At 38.4% G+C, this 21,098-nt stretch overlaps 1 protein-coding gene across 1 annotated transcript in view; it reads right to left on the bottom strand.

Annotated features, from left to right (window-relative positions):
* Window positions 1–17,285, bottom strand: part of Ppp3cc (protein phosphatase 3, catalytic subunit, gamma isozyme) — a gene marked incomplete at its 5' end in the record, with an annotated part of 53,366 nt that extends 36,081 nt beyond the window's left edge. Inside the window, 3 exon segments of the mRNA XM_005373663.2 lie at window positions 2,564–2,675; window positions 16,636–16,760; window positions 17,088–17,285. Of these exon segments, the coding sequence (XP_005373720.2) occupies window positions 2,564–2,675; window positions 16,636–16,760; window positions 17,088–17,285 (435 nt within the window).
* Window positions 17,286–21,098: the final 3,813 nt, after the last annotated feature.

Here is a 21,098-nt window from a genome sequence, read left to right as displayed (position 1 = left end):
AAAAAAAAAAAAAAAAAAAAGAAGAAGAATGAAAAAGTTAAGAATAGGCCACCCTGGGCATGGTAGTGCATACCTGTAACCCCAGCACTCAAGAGGCTGAGGCAGGAGAACTGCCATGAGTTCAAGGCTAGCCTGGACTACATAGTGAGTTCAAGGCCAGCCTGAATTGTATAGCAAGACTTTGTCTCAAAAAAAAAAAAAGAATATGCTATCCTAAAATATGCTGCTCTGGCACATTGACTATTTTGGGTTAAAAGAACCTCAAAACAGCAGGTGAAAGAAGATCACTCTGACTTTTAATGCCATTTCTTAAAAGCAGGAGATGAAATTTAATGTTAAAGATGCTCTCCTATGCCAGAAGGAAAATAACATTGGTACTGTCAAGGACGGAAAGCTGAGGCCCAATAAATTCTGTACAGAGCTCATTAAAATCATACTGAACTGGGGATACAGCCCTGCATCACACAAAACAATTTTTAATTAAAAAAAAAAAACACCTCTTTAGCTTCCCCATATGATTTAGTTTTTCACAATTTATTATTTTTTATCCAATTCAGTACACATGTACGTATTTAACTCATGAAGGCTCCCATGTCATGTAGAGCCTAAATTAAAAGTGTATATGTGCTTTTCTCCTATTGACTTGTCTTATCTGTCAATGTAATTCTCAGGCCTCGTGGAAAAAAAACTGAGAGTAAAGATAAGAGGAGCTCAGTAATTATTAACACCTATGTGGCAGTTCTCTTTAGGATGTACCACAGTCTCACTAGACACAGACCAATCCTTTTTTTTTTCAGTACTGAGGACTGAGTGCCCCAGCCAGGACATTCTACCACTATATCCCTGGCCTTTTTATTTTTTATTTTAAGACAAGGTCATACTAAATTGCTCCGGCAGGACTTGACCTGCATTCCTCTTGCCTCAGACTCCCTCAGTTACTGGGATTACAGGCTTGTGCCACCAGAACTGGCTCAGACCAATCTCTTCCTACTTTAAATAATACTGCATGGAACAATGATATACAATATTGGTTTTAAAAAGGAAGAACTTAGTGTAACAATAATAATTTCATTAGAAAAATTTCAAGAATTTCTGGAAATTGTTAATAAACCATCAAAAAACTGGTCACACAGCTCGGCGTGGTGGTGCACACCTGTAATCCCAGCACTTGGGAGGCTGAGGCAGGAGGATCACTGTGAGTTCAATGTCAGTCTAGGTTACAAAGTGAGTTCAAGGACAACCTGAACTGCATAGTGAAAGAAACCCTGTCTCAAAAAGACAAAAAAGAAAGTCATACAAACAAGAAATTAGTGTATTTTAAAAACCTAGACCCAGAACTTTGTGGTAAAAATCATAAAAACACTAGGTTTCTTGCTTTCCAAGTACATAACAATAAAAAAATATTGTTGCAATGACAAGTGATATATCTTTTTTTTTTTTTTTTGGTACCAGGAATCGAACTCATGACCTTATGCTTGCCAGGCAGGCGCTTATGCCATTGAGCTATATCCCTGGCCCTGACAAGTGATATATCAAACATTAATTGTTTTACTTTATCTCCAGATGTCAGCAAAAAAATTTTTTTACATCTCCATTACTATAAAGCAATTAAGAATTGAAAGTAAAGGCCAAGTATAGTGGCACATGTTTGTAATCCCAACACTCAGGAGGCTGAGGCACGAGGATCGCTGCCAGTTTGAGGCCAGCCTGGGCTACAAAATGAGTTCAAGGCCAGCATGAACTACATAGCAAAATCCTGTCTCAAAAAGACAAAATAAACAAACAAACAAGCAAACAAAAAAATTGAAAGTAGAGAAGAAAAGCCTCTACCTTCACCCCTGAAAAACATTAACAAGACTGCAGCTGTACAATCTATAATTAAACATCATTTTGTAATTATAAGGTCTTGATTCTAAAAGTAACAGTGGCATTTTAAGAGGTCAGCTTATCAGTAAAAACATCCAGGCAAAATGTACAAATGCTCTTTTATAGGAATAAATTTTTAAATTTGTATTTCAATTTGTGTGTTTGTTCCAAGACTTATCTATATTTCAGACACAGGATTAGAATAAAATAGGAGTACCTTGGTACACAAAAGAAAAATAAAGCATCCAGGTTAAAACTACAGTCAAAGCATGTGGAAAGTAAATAAAAACCTAAGGTAAGAAATCTGTGCAAAAGGAGATACTTAAAGTATTCCTGAACCTATTGTTCCATTTTCTAAAAATAGTTTGAAACAATTATGCTTGTCAAAAAGAACTGAGTTCAAGCCTTACATAAACAAGAAGCCCAAAAAACAAAACAAAACAAACTTCTTATGAAACAGAGGGAGACTCAGATTAAATGTCACTTTGAAAACCTGAGCTTAGCCAAGCAGGTGGCCCAGCCTGTCGTCCTAGCTGCTCGGGAGGCAGAGGTGGGAGGAACACAGGAGCCCAGGAGACTGAGGCCAACATTGTGACACCCTGTTTCAAAAAACCCCCACCCCCACCCCCGCCCTGCAACCTTATTTCAGAGAGTTAAAGAATAACTAAAAAAGTCCTAGAGAAGTGATTGTACTTACATTCCTGTTTGAAGGTGAAGTATTCTGTAAGATGCCTGCATTCATGATTTCCTCGAAGCAGAAATAATGTTTTTGGATGAATAATCTTTAAACTCCATAAAAACAGCACACACTACAAGACAAATTCAAGGATAAAATTTTCTTCATGACTACGATATACATGAAGACAATTTACACAAATCCAAATGATTTGCTAAGATGCTATATCTCACTGTTATTCCCAAGGTGAGTGATGTTGTCAGAGAGTTCTAGAAGTTTGGATATACAATTACTGTTCTTTCTTTCTCTCTTTCTTTTTTGGTCTTTTTGAGACAGGGTTTCACTATGCAGTTCAGGCTGGTCTTGAACTCATTTTGTAGCCCAGACTGGCCTCAAACTTGCAAAAACCCTCCTGCCTCAGCCTCCCGAGTACTGGGATTACAGGCGTGCGCCACCATGCCCGGCAACAATTATTTTAAAATGAGAAACACTAGGACATTTCTAGTAAGATCAGAGACAAGGCAATGACTCAACTCCCTGCTACTATTTAATATTTAGCAGTGTTGTTAGCCAATGAAGTTAAACAAAGTATCTTTTAAGAATAGGAAAAGGAAAAGCAAAATTATCACTGCATATGTTGTTATAATAGTGTATCTGAAAAAAGAAAATTGAAAAACAAATCAAAGATAAAACTACCCAATAAAAGACTTCAATAAAATAGCAAGATGTAAAATTGACATGCAAGATAATTTTTTTTTATTCTTTGTAGTTCTGGGGATCAAACTCAGGGCCTCCCACACACTCTACCACTGAGCTACATCTGTACCTGAATAACTTTTTATATACAAACAGGACCCCATGATAAACTCTCATTTGTAATAGCAACCACAAAAAAAGCCTAAATACATAGGAATAATTTAAAAAGAAAAGTATAAAATCTGTAGAGAAATTTTAAAACACTCCCCAAAGATACAAGCAGAAAGCTAGGGTTTTTAGGCAGGACAACTCAACGCTAAAAGACTACAGCTCTCAGCACTGGGGTGCTTAGTGCAGAGCACTTGTTAAGAGTGCTCGAGACCCTGGACTCAATCCCCAGTACCTAAAAATTGTACATAATTTAATTTATAAAATCATTTCAATTTCAATAAAAATACCGACACACTAATTTATGGAGTTCAACAAGTTGACACTAAAATTTGTATGGAAAAATCAATACACAATGGCCAGGAAAACATTGAAAAAGGAGAAAATGTGATGAGTGAATAGCCCAAAAACATACTATACACATCTATAATCAAAATAGTATGCTGGGGAAGTATACAGATAAATATACCAGTGGTATATAGCAGTACACAATAAAAATGTACATATAAAAATGTGCGTATAATAAAAGTGGCATCTCAGATCCCTGGGTTAATGATGGGTTTTTAGTAAATGACTCTGGGACTACTTGTCATTTCAAAAAATACAAAATTAGATACATAGCTCACACAATACATAATAGATGATGAGTGAATAAGCAATGTAAATATAAAATAACAAAACTATAGAAATTCTAGAAGAAGAAAAAAAAAGTTCTAGGAGAAAACACTGGTGAGTTTCTGAAAGAAAACACAGGTATAGGAAAAAAGGTTTATAATTAACAACTCAAAATCCATAGACAAGCCTAGCATGGTGGTGTAGGCCTGTAATCCTAGCACCTGGGAGGCTGAGGCAGGAGGATCCCCATGAGTTTGAGGCCAGCCTGGGATGCATAGTAAGTTCAAGGCTTGAACAAGATTCTGTCTCAAAAAAAAAAACTAAATAGATAAATAAAAATTAAAAAATAAAATCCACAGGCAATAAGGGAAAAAAATAAATCTGATTATACAAAAACAAAAATAATTTGTACAGGCATAGTGGTGCATGCCTGTAATCCCAGCACTGGGAGGCTGAGACAGGAGGATCGTTGCAAGTTCGAGACCAGTCTAGGCTACAAAGTGAGCTCAAGCCCAGCCTGAACTGCACAGCGAGACCCTATCTCAAAAAAGATAAAAAAAGAAAAATAAATTTTTGCATAGTAAAGAAAAGGGGGGCACTGGGGACGTGACTCAGTGGCAGAGTTTTTGCCTTGCATGTGTAAGCACTGGGTTGAATCCCCAGCACTACAAAAAAAAAAAAAAAATTGGGCCAGGCATGCTTGTGGAGTCCTGTAATCCAAACACTCTGGTAGGCTGAAATAAGAGGCGAGCAAGTACAAGCTTAGTGTGGGCAACTTACAAACTTAGTGAGAACCCTCTCAAAATAAGGAATGAGGACAGAAAGGACTGGGACTGGGATGTACTTCAGTGTGAAGGCTGGGTTCAATCTCCAGTTTGACACACATGCACAAAGGCAAAAACTATCAAAACCACATACTCACTTAACTTTTGACCCCCTCCTATGAGCCACATATTCCAGTGTGAAAATAGATATGCACAGGCCACAATGCTGTTTGTAATAGCAAAATATTGGAAATGACCTAACTGAACATACACAGAAGAAAGGTTGAGCCCGTTATGATACATCTACACCATGGAGCACTATGAAGCTATAAAAAAGAATGAGAAAGATGTCTACAAACTCATTTAGGGGATATACTGTTAGGTTAAAAAAAAAAGCAAAGCAGAAAAGTGTATCATATGCTACCCTTTATATAGTAAAGGAATATATGAGACACACATATACCGATTTTGTTCATAAGAATACAGGTAGAATAAACCAGAAAGTGCCTGGTTGCCTACAGGGGGGAATAGAGGAGAAGGTAGGGAAAAGGGGGAACTGGGAACAGGTTAGCAGGGATGAAGGCGGAGCAACACTTCTCAAAATACTGTATTGCTTTACAGACTCCTTTGACAACTGGAATGTTTTACATATTCCCATGCCAGGATGTGGAAGAAATCCAGAGGGGAATATAAACATTAACAAATGAACCTAAATGTATTATAAATGAATACCAAAACAACAAAGAAAGGGATGAGAGGAGACTACCCTCAGTAACTTCAGAAAGTGGCATTCTCTCTGCATACCACGAAGCTAAAAAATTCTATGCACTGATACTGTACTCCCATTGGTCAGTCAGTTTTCACATGGGTATGACTTAGTTATTATGTATGTTTTTTTTTGGTATATGAAGATTGAACATGCAAGTAAATATTCTGTAGACAACAAAAGCCAGGGAAGGAGAAGACTATAATGAACCTTCAGTCTTGACTTGATGTCAAAGACATCACATGAACTCATGGCTTTTGAGGTATCCAAAGACACACACAGAAATATATGAAAATCCGTGTAGATGCATGGGTAGCATATACGCATGTATTTCCTGGCTTGTCAGCTTAGAAGACCTATGCTCAGTGGCCTAGATAACCCTTTCCCTCCTAGCCAAAGTAACCACGTGCATCCCTAGCACCTGCTCCTGCTCTGTGAAAATCGTTCTTCAACAGGAACCAGGACTCTGTGGAGAAGTGGTTCATCATAAGGACAGAGCAGGGGAATTACAGGATGAACATCTGATACCAGAAAATTTTTAAATGCCCAAAAAGAAGAAGCACATAAAAGGTTAACTTGGTTGATTGTTTTGTGCCAGATATTTTATACCTTTATTAATAGCCCCTCTACTTTTCCTATGACTTACTGAAAGTTTTTGAAATCTCCAACTAAAATTGTGACTGTCCAGTCCTTTCAGTTGTTAGTTTTTGCCTCATAATTTTGAAGCTCTGTATTTATGTACATGCACATTTAGAACTGTGTTCCCTTGATGAATGAGTTTACCCCTTTCTGCATATGAAATCCTCCCTATCTTCTCTCTTTTTTCCAGTAGTGGGGAATGAACCCAAAGCCTCATGCACACTAGGCAAGTGCTCTAATGCTGAGCTATAGCCCCGACCCTTATTTTTCATTTCTTATTTTGGGACAAGGCCTCACCTCACTGAGTTGCCCAAGCTGGCCTTGAGCTTCTGATTCTCCTGCCTCAGCCACCTGCATGGGTGGGATTACCGGCATTGTGCCACCATCCCCAGCTGAAATGTTCATCTTTCTCTTCTTTTTGTTCTTTCTTTCTCTTTCCTTTATTTCTTCCTTCCTCTTTCCCTCTTTTCATTTCTTTTTTCCCTGCCTTTCATCTTTCCTTCTACCCTTCTCTGTTCCTTTCTTTCCTCTCCTCCTCTTACCTCCCTGTCTATTCTTCTTTCTTTCTTTTGTGTACTAAGAACTGAACCTAGGGCCTTCACATGGAGCCCTTTTCTATTTTTGCAACAGGGTCTAGCTAAACTGCCCAGGCTGTGCTTGAACTTGCCATCGTCCTATCTCTGCCTCCCAGAATGCAGGGATTAGATGCATGTGCCAGCATGTCTGGCTAGTCTTTGTATTCTTAATCTACACATGGTTAAGTGGTTCTTTTATTCTTAGCCTATGTGTACATGGTACACTTACAGTTATTAAAATTATTATGTTTGAATAATTTCAACCATCTTATTTCTCATTTTCTTTTGCCATGTTTTTGTATTCCTTTTACCATTAAATTGACTTTTTCTCTGTTACTCTGACAATTATGGATTTTTATTTTAATTTCTGATGATTATTAACTACTTAAAACTTGCATTTGTTTATATTTTCTTATGAATTTCTTATGCTTATTAAAAGCCGTATCTTCCCCCTGAAGAAAACACTACCAGTCAGTCTTACTGGTCTTTTTTTTGTCTTTTTCATATCAACTAAAATTTTAATTTTGCTAATAAGACAGCAGAGACTGTTAGAGCAACAAAAACAAAAAATCAAGGTTCAGAAAAATGTTTCTAGCAGAGGTACACACATGGCAACAAGGTCTGCCTATGACAAAAAGATACAGAAATGTTGAAAACATACACTGGTGCACATACGCAGGTAATTATGAACCAAAAGATGGCCAAAGTAACAGTTTCTATATCAGTGAAACCAAAAGACGTAGACCTCCACAGAGAACAGGGCACTGCACAATGACACAGCCCAGGCAGGCACAGTCTCGTCTCCACAGCCACTACTGCTCTTAGCAGAAACACAGGGCTGAGCTTCTGCAAGCCTTTGCTTGCTTGTCTTTGTGGTACTGGAGATCTAACCAAGGGGTACTCGACTGTAAAGATTCTCTATTTAATATATATCACCCATTCATCAATATTAAATGCACGGACAATAGCATTATCACTCATGCCAGAACAAAGCTTGCTTAACACAAGTATTTGTCCTCCATAAGATACATTACAGCCTTCTTGCTCTTAGGAACATTAGACAGCACTTCTGGACTACACTTGAAAGCCACTGTTTTTCTCCATGGCACTGGGGATCAGGCCCAGGACCTCTGCACTGAGCTATATCCCCAGCTCAGCTCTTTTTATTTTGTATTTTGAGATAGCATTGCACTAAATGCCAAATTGCTGGCTGGGCTTCATCTTGGAATCCTCCTGCCACAGTCTCCCAGACTGTGATTGCCACTTTAAGTAGCAAAAGCACAAAAAAGCAGAAAGTCTGGCACTAAGTAGATGATAAGAAAGGACACTTGCTCACACGATGAGAGCTAAAACAAGAACAGAGTATTGCTTTCTCAACTGGGAACATGTGCCCAGGGAGACTCAAACTTTTCACCACTTTCTGCACGTCTGCCAATGACTACAAAAGCACTGTGAGTATTGATCTTGCAATTACAGATAAATTTCAGCATGGAGACATATTCACAAATACAGAATCCACAAATAACAGAGACCAACTACGTACACTCATCATGAAATGTATAGATTCATAGAGCCTCAAAGCACAAACAACTGAGAGAGCTATAGTTAAGAAACAGATCAATGCTTGTAGTTGGAAATTTTGACACAATCCTGCAAATAAGTAACAGTTCAAGCATATAAAAAAAATAATCAGAGTAGGACTGAGGATGCAGGTCAGTGATACAGCACTTGCCTAGCATGTGCAAGGCCATGAGTTCAATTCCTATCACTGTAAAATAAAAAACCAAAGTTAGAATAATTCAACAAATACAGAAAGCACATTCTTTTCATATATATGAACCTGTCACAAACATCTCTGTACTGCAGCATGAAGAGTCTCAATAAATTTCAAGTGATGACTATTACTCAGATCATATTCTCTAATCAAATTACATTAAAAACTAGTAACAAAATGCTAACCCTAAAAAAAATCCACATGACTGGAAACAAAGAAATATATCATTTCATTATCCTATGGTTAAAGCTAGGATACTAAAACACAAAATACTGAATAATATTTGATAATGAAAAAAAAATCAAAATCTGTGGGAACCAGACAAAGTAGCAATTAAAGGACAGTATATAGTAACAGGTACACTAATTTTTTCTTGACACAATATCTCTCTGTGTAGCTCAGGCTGGCCTTAAAGTCACTACATAGCCCAGGATGGCCTCGAACTTGCAGTGATCTTACTGCCTCAGCCTTCTGAATGCTGGGATTATAGGTGTGTGCCACCACACCTGGCAAGTACACTGATTTTTAAAAGAAAAATATGCAGGTACGCTTGTTTACGTTTAACATCTCTTCTATGTTATACAGCAAGGTGTGATGGTGTATACTTACAATCCCATGCACTGGTGAGGTTGAGCTAGAAGGCTGCAAGTTCAAAACTAGCCCAGGGAACATATCAACAACCCGTGAAAGAAAGAAAGGAAAGGAAGAAGGAAGTAAGTCCAAAAACTGACTATAAGAGTTTGAATGACTAACATGCAAGATGCTCAATTTCATTAGTATTCAGAAAATACAATAATAAAGTACTAGTTCATAGCTAATGTATGGGTAAATATACAAAAACAAAAAAACAAGCTGGGTGTAATGATGCACACCTATAGTCCCAGCATTCAGGAAGCTGAAGCAGGAAAATTACTATGACTCTGAGGCCAGCCTGGGCTACATAGTGAGTTCAAGGGCAGCTTGAACTACAAAGTGAGACCCTGTTTCAAAAAAACAAGCAAAAACAAAACAAACAAAAAAAAAAAACAAGCAAAAAAACATACCTATGTCAATAGAAACAGAGCTCCAGAAGTGGTTTCTAAGCCATAATCACAAGTGTGGGGCATCAGCATCACCTGGGAACTTGTCAGAAACAGAATGCGGGCTCTGGCCCAGACCTAAGGAATAACAAAGTGGGGTGGGACCCAGCAACCTGTGTCTGTCCCAGCCCTCCAGACAGTATGATATATGCTAAACTCTGATGACCACGGACCCATACCGTGACATTTACGTAACATTAAAATCGCTATGGGGCTGGGGATATAGCTCAGGGGCATTGTATCTGCCTAGCAAGCACAAGGTCCTGAGTTTGATTCCTGGTACCAAAAAAAAGTGTTATGACTCGAGGAGCTTAATTAATTCAAGCAAGATTTTCTCACCTCTCTACAAAGAAAAGATTTCAAAATTCTGATCTGAATGCTTCTCGTTATGCCTAATCTTGCCCATATTACAGGCTGAACATCCATAACCTGAAAATCTGGAACCCAAAATAAACCCCAAATCTGAGATTTTTTGAGTACCAACATGAAGCTAGAAAAATTTTGGATTTTAGAACATTTTGCATTTCAGAATTTCAGATTAGGGATGCTCAACTGGTAAAGTCTACACAAATATTCCAAAATCAGAAATACTTCTGGTCCCTAGCATTTCAGATAAAGGACACTCAACCTATACTGGATTTGACTCCTTACCAGGCTCTGCACTTACTTTTAAGACTACCACAGTCAGTTCACCATAGCCAGAGTAACTATTCTAAACATAAATGTGACTGAGTCACACCTCATCCCCGCCCAAAGGCTGCTTATCTTCTTCAAGTTAAAATCGAAACTCCTTTACTATGGTTTGTGAGGCCTGACATCATTTAACCTCCGCCCGTATCTCTACAACATCTCCTAGTCTTCCCCTTCCTCAGTACTCTGTCAGGTATTGAGCCTGGAGCACGGTCACCATCCCAGAACTGCCCCGGCTTGCCCCTCCCTCCGAGCTTCTCCAATGGCTGTGCCCTCAGACCTTCCCAGGGTCTATGCACAGCTGGTACCTGCAAGTCATTCAAGTTTCAGTTCAGATGTTATCTTCTCACAAAGGCTGGCCCCGATACCTCCATCTGAATTACCAGCTGCTGCCTCTCTACAGCCCCTTTCTCTGATTTAATTTTCAGATAGTAAATAAATAATTTGATGCTGTCCTTTGTCACTTGAAAATATAATGAAGGTCTTTGTTTTGCCTCCATATCCCCCTATCTAACAATGTTTCTCAATTCAAATCCTATTTGAAAAGGATGATTCTGTTTGTTTAATAGCTTCCCTTTAATCATTGTGACAAACTACCCACACATAGTTGTACACAATTATGAATGTACCTACAACATTGGTTCTCTGTATTTGTTAGATTAAAACGTATAGATTTTAATTCAGATAGATATTATAAAGTGACCATTAGAAAACTTAAAAATATAGACACAAATATACTTAGATGGCTTTTTTCTTTGGGGAGGTTGAATTTAATTATTAATATTAGTTTCCACAAAATATTCTAAGAAAAATTACATTATATCCATATATAAATTTAGAAGCATTTTCTCTTTTCTGCACCTACCTTCCCTACCAAGAACGTGAAATATCTTTTGATGTATTTGGATCTTTATATTTGCTTTCTGAACTTCAACCAACTCATCTTTTAAAAATAATGATATAAAAAACACAATCCAGATCCACAGTACAATGTAATCTAGTTTATACTACTCAGCTTCTAATTTCAAGTTTCAATTCCTTATTGTATACATCACGATGCAACTGTTTTATGTAATTTAATTACAAAGTCATGATTATAAAGTGTGTTGAAACATTCAATTACCTCTTCTTTGTGAACAGAAGAAGTATTACTCCACATCGAGAACCATTTCTGCAAGTCAATCACTGCACGTTACCTGCTCATCTCATAATGTCTTGGATGGCCCCTGTGCACTTAGTGTAACATATCCTATGCGAGCTGGGTGTGGTGCACACTCCTGTGATCCCAATACTCTAGGAGACTGAGACAAGGAGATCACAAGTTCAAGCTCAGCCTGGGAAATTTAGCAAGATCTTGTTTCAAAATAAAAAATGAAAAGGGGTGGGAATATAGTTCAGCAGTAGAGCACTCTGGGTTCAATCTCCACTACTATGAAGAAAAAAAAAAATCCCATGCTGAAAACTTTCCCTTTCTTTTCGTGTATAATCAATGAAAAAAAACCCTAAAATTTAGCTTCCCCTACCATGAAGAAAGCACTTCAGCTAGAAATGAGGAAGAAACATCAAAAGACTGAAAGAAAAGTGAATCTTTACTATCCTGTTTTACGAGTGACATTCGGATCAATCCCCAGTATTCTAATCAAAGCCCACATGCTCAGGAAAGATCAGTGCCTGCTCTGGGCATGAAAAAGACATTCAATATGTTTTGATTCTCAGATACAGGCGCTAATAAAATTATTAGGTCTACAAAAAAGAAGTGAAATAACATTTTATGAAAATTGGCAATATGCAGCAAATCTTAATAATGTTCTACTCTGACCCAGTCACTTCATTTATAAAAATCTGAACTAACAGACACATTGAAGATACTTTAAAAAGGGCTTAACCAACAGGGATAGTTGGAATTTTTTGTTTTTGCTTTTGTTGTTTCAGGTAGGGTCTTACTATGTAATCCAGGCTGATCCTGAACTTACTATGTAGCAGGCTGGCTTCAAACTTTCCCGCATCCTTCTGCCTCAGCCTCCCAAGTGCTGGGATTATTGGTATGTGCCACCACACCCGGCAGAACAGGAATGGAGCAACCTTTTACTGCTTACAGTGCAAATGATACAAAATCTAATGAAATGTTGGACACATCATAAATCCATTTAAATATTACACAAAACAAGAAGTTTGAAGGTAAGATGTCCAGGTTTAATGGATTGGCTCAACGTGGTCCCCAGGAAAGTAGGCCTTCCCTACCTCTTTGACCTGGGATTCAGCGCAGATCTGCGTTTTTCCCCCCCTCTAGTTCTGGCATCAAACCTAGAGCCTTACACATGGTAGGCAAGAGCTCCACCACTGATGGCAGATATGCTCCTTATCCTCAGTCACATCCCTCCTCATAGTCACCAAATGGCTGCTGTAGGACACATGAGAATATCCATAAGATTTCACTGTTGAAAGGCCTTTTCCAGAAAGAAAATGTTCTAAAAACAAGCCAAACCACACCCAACAGAGTGTGTCTCACATGTTACTAGGTAAAAGAGGATCCCATGTTTACCCCTAGAGCCATCACATGTGACAAGAAAAGGATTTGCCTTAACTAGTTCAGACCAATCAGAATTCATTCCCAGGGCTGAGATAAAGGCCACTCTTACTTGAAGTCAAGGGTTCTCCTTGCAACCCTAATCCTATTTATCTGGAATAAAATAGGGATTTTGTTAGGAAAGAAGGAGGGGAAAGGCAGACAATAAGCAATACTTGCTATAAACCTAGTAACCTAAAAATAGAGGAATGGTAAGATAAATTATGGTATTTATACCATTAAGAATACTATCAGAGAAAATTTAATGGTAGAGAGAAATGAATTTAATGCAGAATTTAGTAGAAAGAAATACACATTACTCAGTATGGTGGACATGGCTGTAATACTGGCACTCAGGAAGCTGAAACAGGAGAATCATGATGAGTTTGAGGCCAGCCTGGGCAACATATAGTTCAAGGTCAGCTTAACATGGTGAAAGGGCTGGGGATATAGCTCAGTGGCATAGCACCTGCCTGGCAAGTGCAAGGTCCTGAGCTCAATTCCTAGTACCAAAAAAATAAACTACATAGTGAGACCTTGTCCCAGAAACTCCCCCAAGAAAACCACAAAATGATTCCAATTTTCTTTAAAAACAAATATAAAAGAAGAAAAAAGACTGAAGGACAGTATCAGGGCTGGGAATATAGTTCAGTGGTAGAACATATGGCTAGCATGCACAAAGCTCTGGTTCAATCCCTCGCACCACAAAACTAAATAAATAAAATGTTAACAGTATTATCTGATTTATAGAAAATTTTGCTTTCTTAGATTCTGAATCTCCCAATTTTTCTACAAAAAAATGAACTATTTATAACAATTTTATTAGGGATTTTCTGATCTTATTTTCATCTGGTTGACAAAAAACACCACATTTATGGTCATCAAAACATTGGTAAAAAATTATCTTTCATGTATATATTTGTATCTTGCTAGACTAAACTGGCCCACGGAAGTTTTTATATCCTTAGTGGCTTATAAAATTAAGCAATTTCTAAAACTCGATACATCACACAATTCAGCTTTATAACTTGTATAAAATAGTATTGTTACCTTAAAATCCCAATTCACTTATCTCTTGAATTATTCCAGAAAACCTCTTCAAGTTAGCAAACCATCAACTAACAATAAAACCAAATATAAAACATGGCTTATTTGTTCACTTAAAAATACTGAATGTCTACTATATGTCAGAAGACTGTGCCAGAAGTCAGTATGTTGGTAATTAAGGACTTTCCATATTATACTGAAATACCTATTTGTAAGTGTACCTTTTCTACATTTTCCATTAGCTTGTCAAGGGGCTGGGGATTTAGCTCAGCGGCAAAGCGCCTGCCTGGCAAGCACAAGGTCGTGAGTTCGGTTCCTGGTACCAGAGAAAAACCAAAAACCAAAAAAAAAAAAAAAAAATTAGCTTTCAAGTCCTTCAAAGAACATGAATCTCTGTCTTTTTTTTTTTTTTTTTTTTTTTTTTTTTGTATGTGTGTGGTGCACTGAGCTACACCTCCAGCCCTTTTTTATTTTGAACAACTCACTAAGTTACCCAGGCTGGAATCAAATTTGCAATGCTCCTGCCTGAGCCTCCCAGAGTGCTGGGATTACAGACTTGTGTTACTATACCCAGCTAAGTCTTATTCTTTATTTTATTTTATTTCATTCTATTTTATTTTATTCCTATATAGCCTACCATAAAGTTATCTATCACTCATCAAGAAATGTTGTTCATAAGCAAGGAAAACAATGCACAGTACAGAGAGTATTCCAAATAGAGCATAAGTATATAAAACTCATTGTGGATTTTTTTTGCCCTTGAGACAGGGTCTCCCTACATAGTTCCAGCTGGCTTTAAACTCACTGTGTAGCCCAGGCTGGCCTCGAACTCACAGGGATCCTCCTGCCTTAGCCTCCTGAGTGCTGAGATTACAGGCATGCGCCACCATGCCTGGCTCATTGTTGATTTTTAGTATGTTCTTCATGGAGTATATTAATGAATTTAAACTCTTTATAGGACCTGAAGCCAGATATGGTAGCACATAACTGTAGTCTCAGCTACTTGAATGGCTGAGACAGAAGAACTGCTTGTACCCAAGAGTCTGAGACACCCTGAGCAACATAGCAAGACTTGCTCTCAAGATAAACAAAATAAAACAAATCTAAAAGCTGGGGAGATAGATCAGTTAGTAGAGTGTGTACTTAGTACAGGAAAACTACTAGGTTTGATTCCCCAGCACAGACACACACAAAATTACTGTATTTTTAAATTATACAAGTAAATAATTCAAAGATAATTTGTCATCAAGTTTTAACTGTTGGTTCACTAAATAACTAAAAATTCAGAAAGTTCTGTATTTTCCCTTCAGTCTCCAAAACTTCCTCATGCTAGAAAACATACAAGGAATAAATTTTCAGCTGGGCATGGTGGTGTACACCTGTAATCCCAGCACTTGGGAAGCTAAGGCAAGACTGCCATGAGTTCAAGGCCAGCCTGGGCTACATAGCAAAACCCTATCTCCAAAAAAATTTTTTTTCCAATGTATCCTTTAAACTTCCATACTCTTGACTACTTGTCTATTGAAATACGACAGGAAGAGCAGCTGAATGCTTTCAATGATCCAGTCTGCGAGGATGAACGCTACCCATGCCCAGTACCTATAAGAGGCTGCAGTCATTTACTGAGCAACAGGAAAATGTGCAGTGGGGAAGATGGACATATTTTCTTAGTTTATACCGTTAAGTTTTACCCTCACATTTTACTCAAAACAAGTTTTAGGCACTGGCAGATAAAACTGAACTTTTCTGATTCATGAGCTCAGTTTGCTTATCAAATGAAGGAATAAAATCTGTTTATTTTGTTATGTATTTTTCCTGCAGCTTCAGAACAGCTGATTCTCCTTCAAGCACTAGATGAGGTGCACACTTGTATTTAGGAGTGATGCTACAGGAACAAGAAACCTTCTGCTGCCCAGAACACTACAGTGAGACTCTTACAAGAGAGGCAGGCAGGACTAAAGGCAGCAAAAAACAGCAAGTAGACCCAATTTCTCATCTTATGTGTATCCAGGATACAAATCTGATTACTCTCACTGCCTCAAAGTTTTTCAACTTGTGAATCAGTGGACATTAAATATGAATGTGCTGTAGTCCCACAGTACTCAAGTCCTCGGATTAAGCTCTAAATAGTTTTATCTTTTTACAGATAAAAGCTTGTATTTGTTTTTAATGTTAATCATGTTCATATCATTCAATTCTCAAGATATGTGAAAAATAAATTGTGTTTTCATTCAGCAAATATTTATTAAGTGCTTACTATATACAACAGTACCAGAAATTATTCCTACAATAAGACAAGTGCCTGTTTATTTACCTCTGGCAGTTAATCTAAAAGTTCATTGTAGTTCAACACCTTCTGGTTTTACAATTAAAGTCAGCTAACCTAAACCATGTTTAGAGTGAAAAGCAATTTACATCTTTATATACAGCCTGCATAGAATCTTGAAAGAAGAAAGGTTAATAAACATTTAACTTATTTTTTAAACTGGGTTAATACAACCTTCTATATGCCAAGTTTTCTACTAGTTAAAAAATAGCGTTTTTTTTTATATTAGGTAAAACATTTTTCTATCGCTTTAACTATTGAAAGTAGCAAAGTTTATAAATTCTATCAGTGTTCACATTTTAATTTCTTCTAGAGAATGGGAAGTAAACCTTTTTTTTTTTTTTTTTAAGGCAAATGACAGGTCCAACATATCTAAGCCAATTTTTACCTCTATACTGAAATAGCCTCTGTCCACATAGTCACCCAGGAAGAGGTAGCGTGTGCAATTAGGTGGTCCCCCAACTTCAAACAGCTTCATCAAGTCAAAGAACTGTCCATGAATGTCACCGCACACTAGGCAAAAATGACACGATGTCAGATGAAAAATTATGTCTTAGGAAAAAAGGCCTTGCATCAGTAAGAATCATAGCTTAACTTTTCATTTAAATCATGTTAGCTTTTGACTGGACGGCATAGAATTACAGTTAACTATGGGTACTAAATAAGCCCTATTGGAAATACTACACATTTAAAATTTTAAGGAACAAAATCATCCTAGCTAATCCTAAGACTGTCTCAAAATTCAAAGAAAAATGATCACATTGCATTTCAGTTGACTATTTGTAATCATTTCTCAGAATCAGCTCACATGTAAGGTCTACCACGTAGATCCTTTCATACCTGTGACTGGAGCATCCACTTCTATCATAGTCTTCTCTTGTCTCAGGATGGCAGCCCCATCGTTGATTATCTTTAAAGCTACGTCCTCTGCTAGTCGGCCTTCCTTGACCAAATGGTTTTTCAAAACATCCATTTTAGGTTTCCCATTCTCAAATACCTCCTTCAAAGTAAGCCGATGGGTTGGAGGAAAAGGGACAGCTAGGAAGAGAAATAATTTAAATAATTTAAAATACTCAAATGTATAGGTAACAATCATGAACACACTTTTTTATGTGACAAATTAAACCTAATAAATCACCATAATTTCATATCCATAGCTCTAGAACTATGTGAGGAAATATACTATATATCATAAGTGAACAAGTCTAATACTTGAAAAGTTCCCAGTTAAAGTCATTTTACAAATATGTGTATGCATAAATTATAATGTTTTATATATATACACGAAAGACTTAAAGCTGATACAGGGAACAATCTTAAAGTATAATAAAGTATTGAAGAATGATGTATTTTTATATTTCCATGGAAAAGGTATTAAAAATAAAACTGGGATTATGAGTTTAGCCTAGTGGTAGGGTGCTTTCCTAGAGTGTTTGAGCTCCAGCACTGGAAAAGAAGGGGCGGGGGAGAAAGGCAGGAAAGGAAGAAAGGAGGGAGGAAGAAGAAACTGTTATTAAAGAAAATAACAGTAACCATAAGTGGGACACAGTGGTCCAAATCTGTAATCCCAGCTACCTGAAAGGCTGAGACAGGAGGACCACAAATTCAAAACCAGCCTGGACAATTTAGCAACTCTGTTTCAAAATAAAATTTAACAAGGGCTGGGGGCCCGGCATGGTGTTGCACGCCTATACCTCTAGCATTTGGGAGGCTGAAGCAGGAGGAGTGCCATGAGTTTGAGGCCAGCCTCCACTGCATAGCAAGGCTCTGTCTCAATACATACATACATACATACATACATACTGTCAGGGTTTGGGGGATATTTTGCAAGGGGACCAGTATAATACTGGACACATATTTTATAAGATTTTTATAATAGTCACCCAAAGAACAATATACAAAAGAGTGCAGGAAATCTGTCCACACACTAAGACCAAGGAATCCAGCTGAGGGCCTGGATCCCATGGAAATGTCCTGCATGAGTCCAGCTGTTAAGACCTAGAGTTCATAACAATGCCTCCCACGAGTCCATCTGAAGGCCCAGCGCCTATAACAATATCTCATTCAGGCTTGTTTCATGGATCTGCGCTGCGAAGGCCCAAAGTTCAGTGGTGGAATCTAGGAAGTCTGTGGGATGAAGGATCTGTGCTAGCAGGCTGAGGGATCTGCACTGGAGCCAGGACGCAACGCGCAAAGTAAGAACCAGAGCTCCCCTGAAAGGTACCACAGCCATCCTCAGCAACAGTGAGGTTCTAAGCTCCTCCAATGGTGCAGACAAGATCCCATCAGGGAAGCCAATGCAGCAAGCTTCTTCAGGAGACTGAGCTGTATACCTTCTTCTCCTTCGGAGCCAGGAAGCGATGCTCAGAGTGAGGACCAGAGCTCCCCCAAAGTAAACAGAAGCTATTCTCAGTGCCAACAAGGTCCCAAGGTCCTCAGAGGATGAAAACAGCCAAGTTCATCTGGAAAGCCAGCACAATGAGCTCCTCCAAAACAACCAACAGCTCCTTACAGCTTCTACCAGCTCCCAACAGCCTTCCTCAGCTCCCAACAGCCATCCTTCTCCTTCTCCAGTTATGCTTCTTACGCTGCCAGCAACAATCCCCAGGTGGGCCTCCCACACCCAGCACCACGCTTACTCAGTTCAGCTGGGGGCTATAAGTTGACCACCAGTTGTCAATCCACTACACATACATACATACATACACCCAAATAAAATAAAAAGGGCTAGGGATTTAGCTCAGTGGTACACTGATTGCCCACCATGCACAGGTCCTGGGTTCAATCGCTAGTACTACAAAATCATCAAAATTATTATCATCATCTTCTTCTTCTTTCCTCCAGTACAACTTAGTTGTAATCAGAGGACAGTTTGCGAAGAAACTCATTTTCCTTATATATCATAAAAGTAATGTAAGTAGAGATGACAACCTAAAAAGCTCTGGAAGAAATAATTCTGAGAATTTTTCCCTTCTTCTCAGGTTCTTCAGTTGCAATTTATTTAAAACAAAACAAGTAAGCAAGTCAGTTAGTTAAATGAAAGCAAAAGCAAGGTTGAAGTGGAACAAGGTTATGTTTAAGTAAGAGAAATGAGAACAGTGGAGCCAGGAAACTAAGAGGAATCCTGAGAGGAACAACATGCGTAAAGTTCCAAAAATCCTAAGCAAATAAAAGCAGTGTCCTCCAACCAGAGAAAAACAATCTCCTATTTTACTATATGTGTTCATCGCAGTACTGGAGACTGAACCCAGAACCTTCACACTGGGCTCCATCCCTAGCCCTTTGTATTTTGATACAGGGTATTACTAAGTTGGCAAGTTGCCCAGGCTGGGCTTGAACTTGTGATTCTCCTGCCTTAGCCTTCTAGAGTGCTACGATTGCAGGGAAGCCACCATACCTGGCTACACTCTCCAATTTTTTTTTTTAATTTTTTTTTTTTGCGGGGCGGGGGTGGGGGGTAGTTCCGGTACCGGGAACTGAACTCACGACCTTGAGCTTGCCAGGCAGGCGCTGTGCTGCTGAGCTAAATCCCCAGCCCCTACAATCTCCAATTTTAAAGAAGCAGGTTTCACCTCTGTCTAGTGAGTCATAGCTATGTTAGGAAACCTTAAAACCTGTCTCTCTCTCTCTCTCTCTCTCTCTCTCTCTCTCTCTTCTCTCTGTGTGTGTGTGTGTGTGTGTGTGTGTGTGTGTGTGTGTGTTTGAGACAGAGTTTCACTATGCAGTTCAGGCTGGCCTTGAACTTTCTTTATAACCCAGGCTGGCCTCAAACTCACAGAAATCCTCCTGTCTCAGCCTCCTTAGTGTTAGGATTACAGGTATGTGCCATATTTAATATTTATATTTAAATATTATATGCCTAGCCAGGAAGCCCTAAACTCTTGTCTTCCTTCTTTTACACGATAGTTGTACACACACTTGAACTGAGGTTGATTGGTGGTTTTGTGAGAACACGTACATCCCTGTAAAGACTAACAAGGAAATCCAGCTAAGATCAGACATAAAGGGAAATAGCAGGAATCTTCAAATTAAACTCTAAATCACTTTTTTTCCTAAAATGTGCCCCAGACACAAAATAATAATATACCCTTGTTTGCCTACTGGATAGTCCCAGTTTACAGTTTTTTGTCCTGATGTAACTATTAATAGGACCCTCCTTTCTCTCAAGTATCATGATGTAAACAACCAATACAAAACTAGAGGGGCCAGGGATATATAGCTCAGCGGTGCAGTACCTGCCTGGCAAGTGCAAGATCCTGAGTTCAATTCCCAGCACCGAACAAAACAAAACAAAACAAAACAAAACAAAACAAAAAAACAACAATTGGGGATGGTTGTCCATGCCTCTAATCAGAACTATGAGGGAGGCTGAGGCAAGAGGGCTGCATGCGCAATTTTACAAACCTGTCCCCCCAAAAGAGTGGGGCATGCTGGCTCACTCCTGCTACCCCAGCACTCTGGGAGGTTTAGGCAGGAAGTCTGTCAATTTGAGCCCAGTTGGGCAACTCAGCAACTTAGGAAAATCTTGTCTCAAAATAAAAAATGGTAAATGTCTGGGGGTGAATCTCAGAACTAACACTTTGGGTTCAATCCCCAGAACCAAAAAAAGAACAGAGAAAAAGAATTAAGCAGAAAAATGGTTAAAGAAATTTTAAGTAAAAACACAACTAATACAATAATCAGCAACTTCATCAACCAATTATCAGTTGGTCATATTTTATTAGTTTTCCACTACTTTCTACCATTCAAATCCAAAATATCAAGAAGGTACAAAGCTGGGCGTGGTAGTACATGCCTGTAATCCCAGCACCTGGGGAGGCTGAGGTAGGACGATCACTGGAAGTTCGAGAC

This window comes from Chinchilla lanigera, unplaced genomic scaffold (genome assembly GCF_000276665.1).
Source record: "Chinchilla lanigera isolate Chin_1 unplaced genomic scaffold, ChiLan1.0 scaffold00002, whole genome shotgun sequence".
Lineage (NCBI taxonomy): Eukaryota > Metazoa > Chordata > Mammalia > Rodentia > Chinchillidae > Chinchilla > Chinchilla lanigera.
The sequence above is the reverse complement of the archived record's forward strand: the minus strand, read 5'-3'. Positions and strand labels throughout refer to the sequence as shown.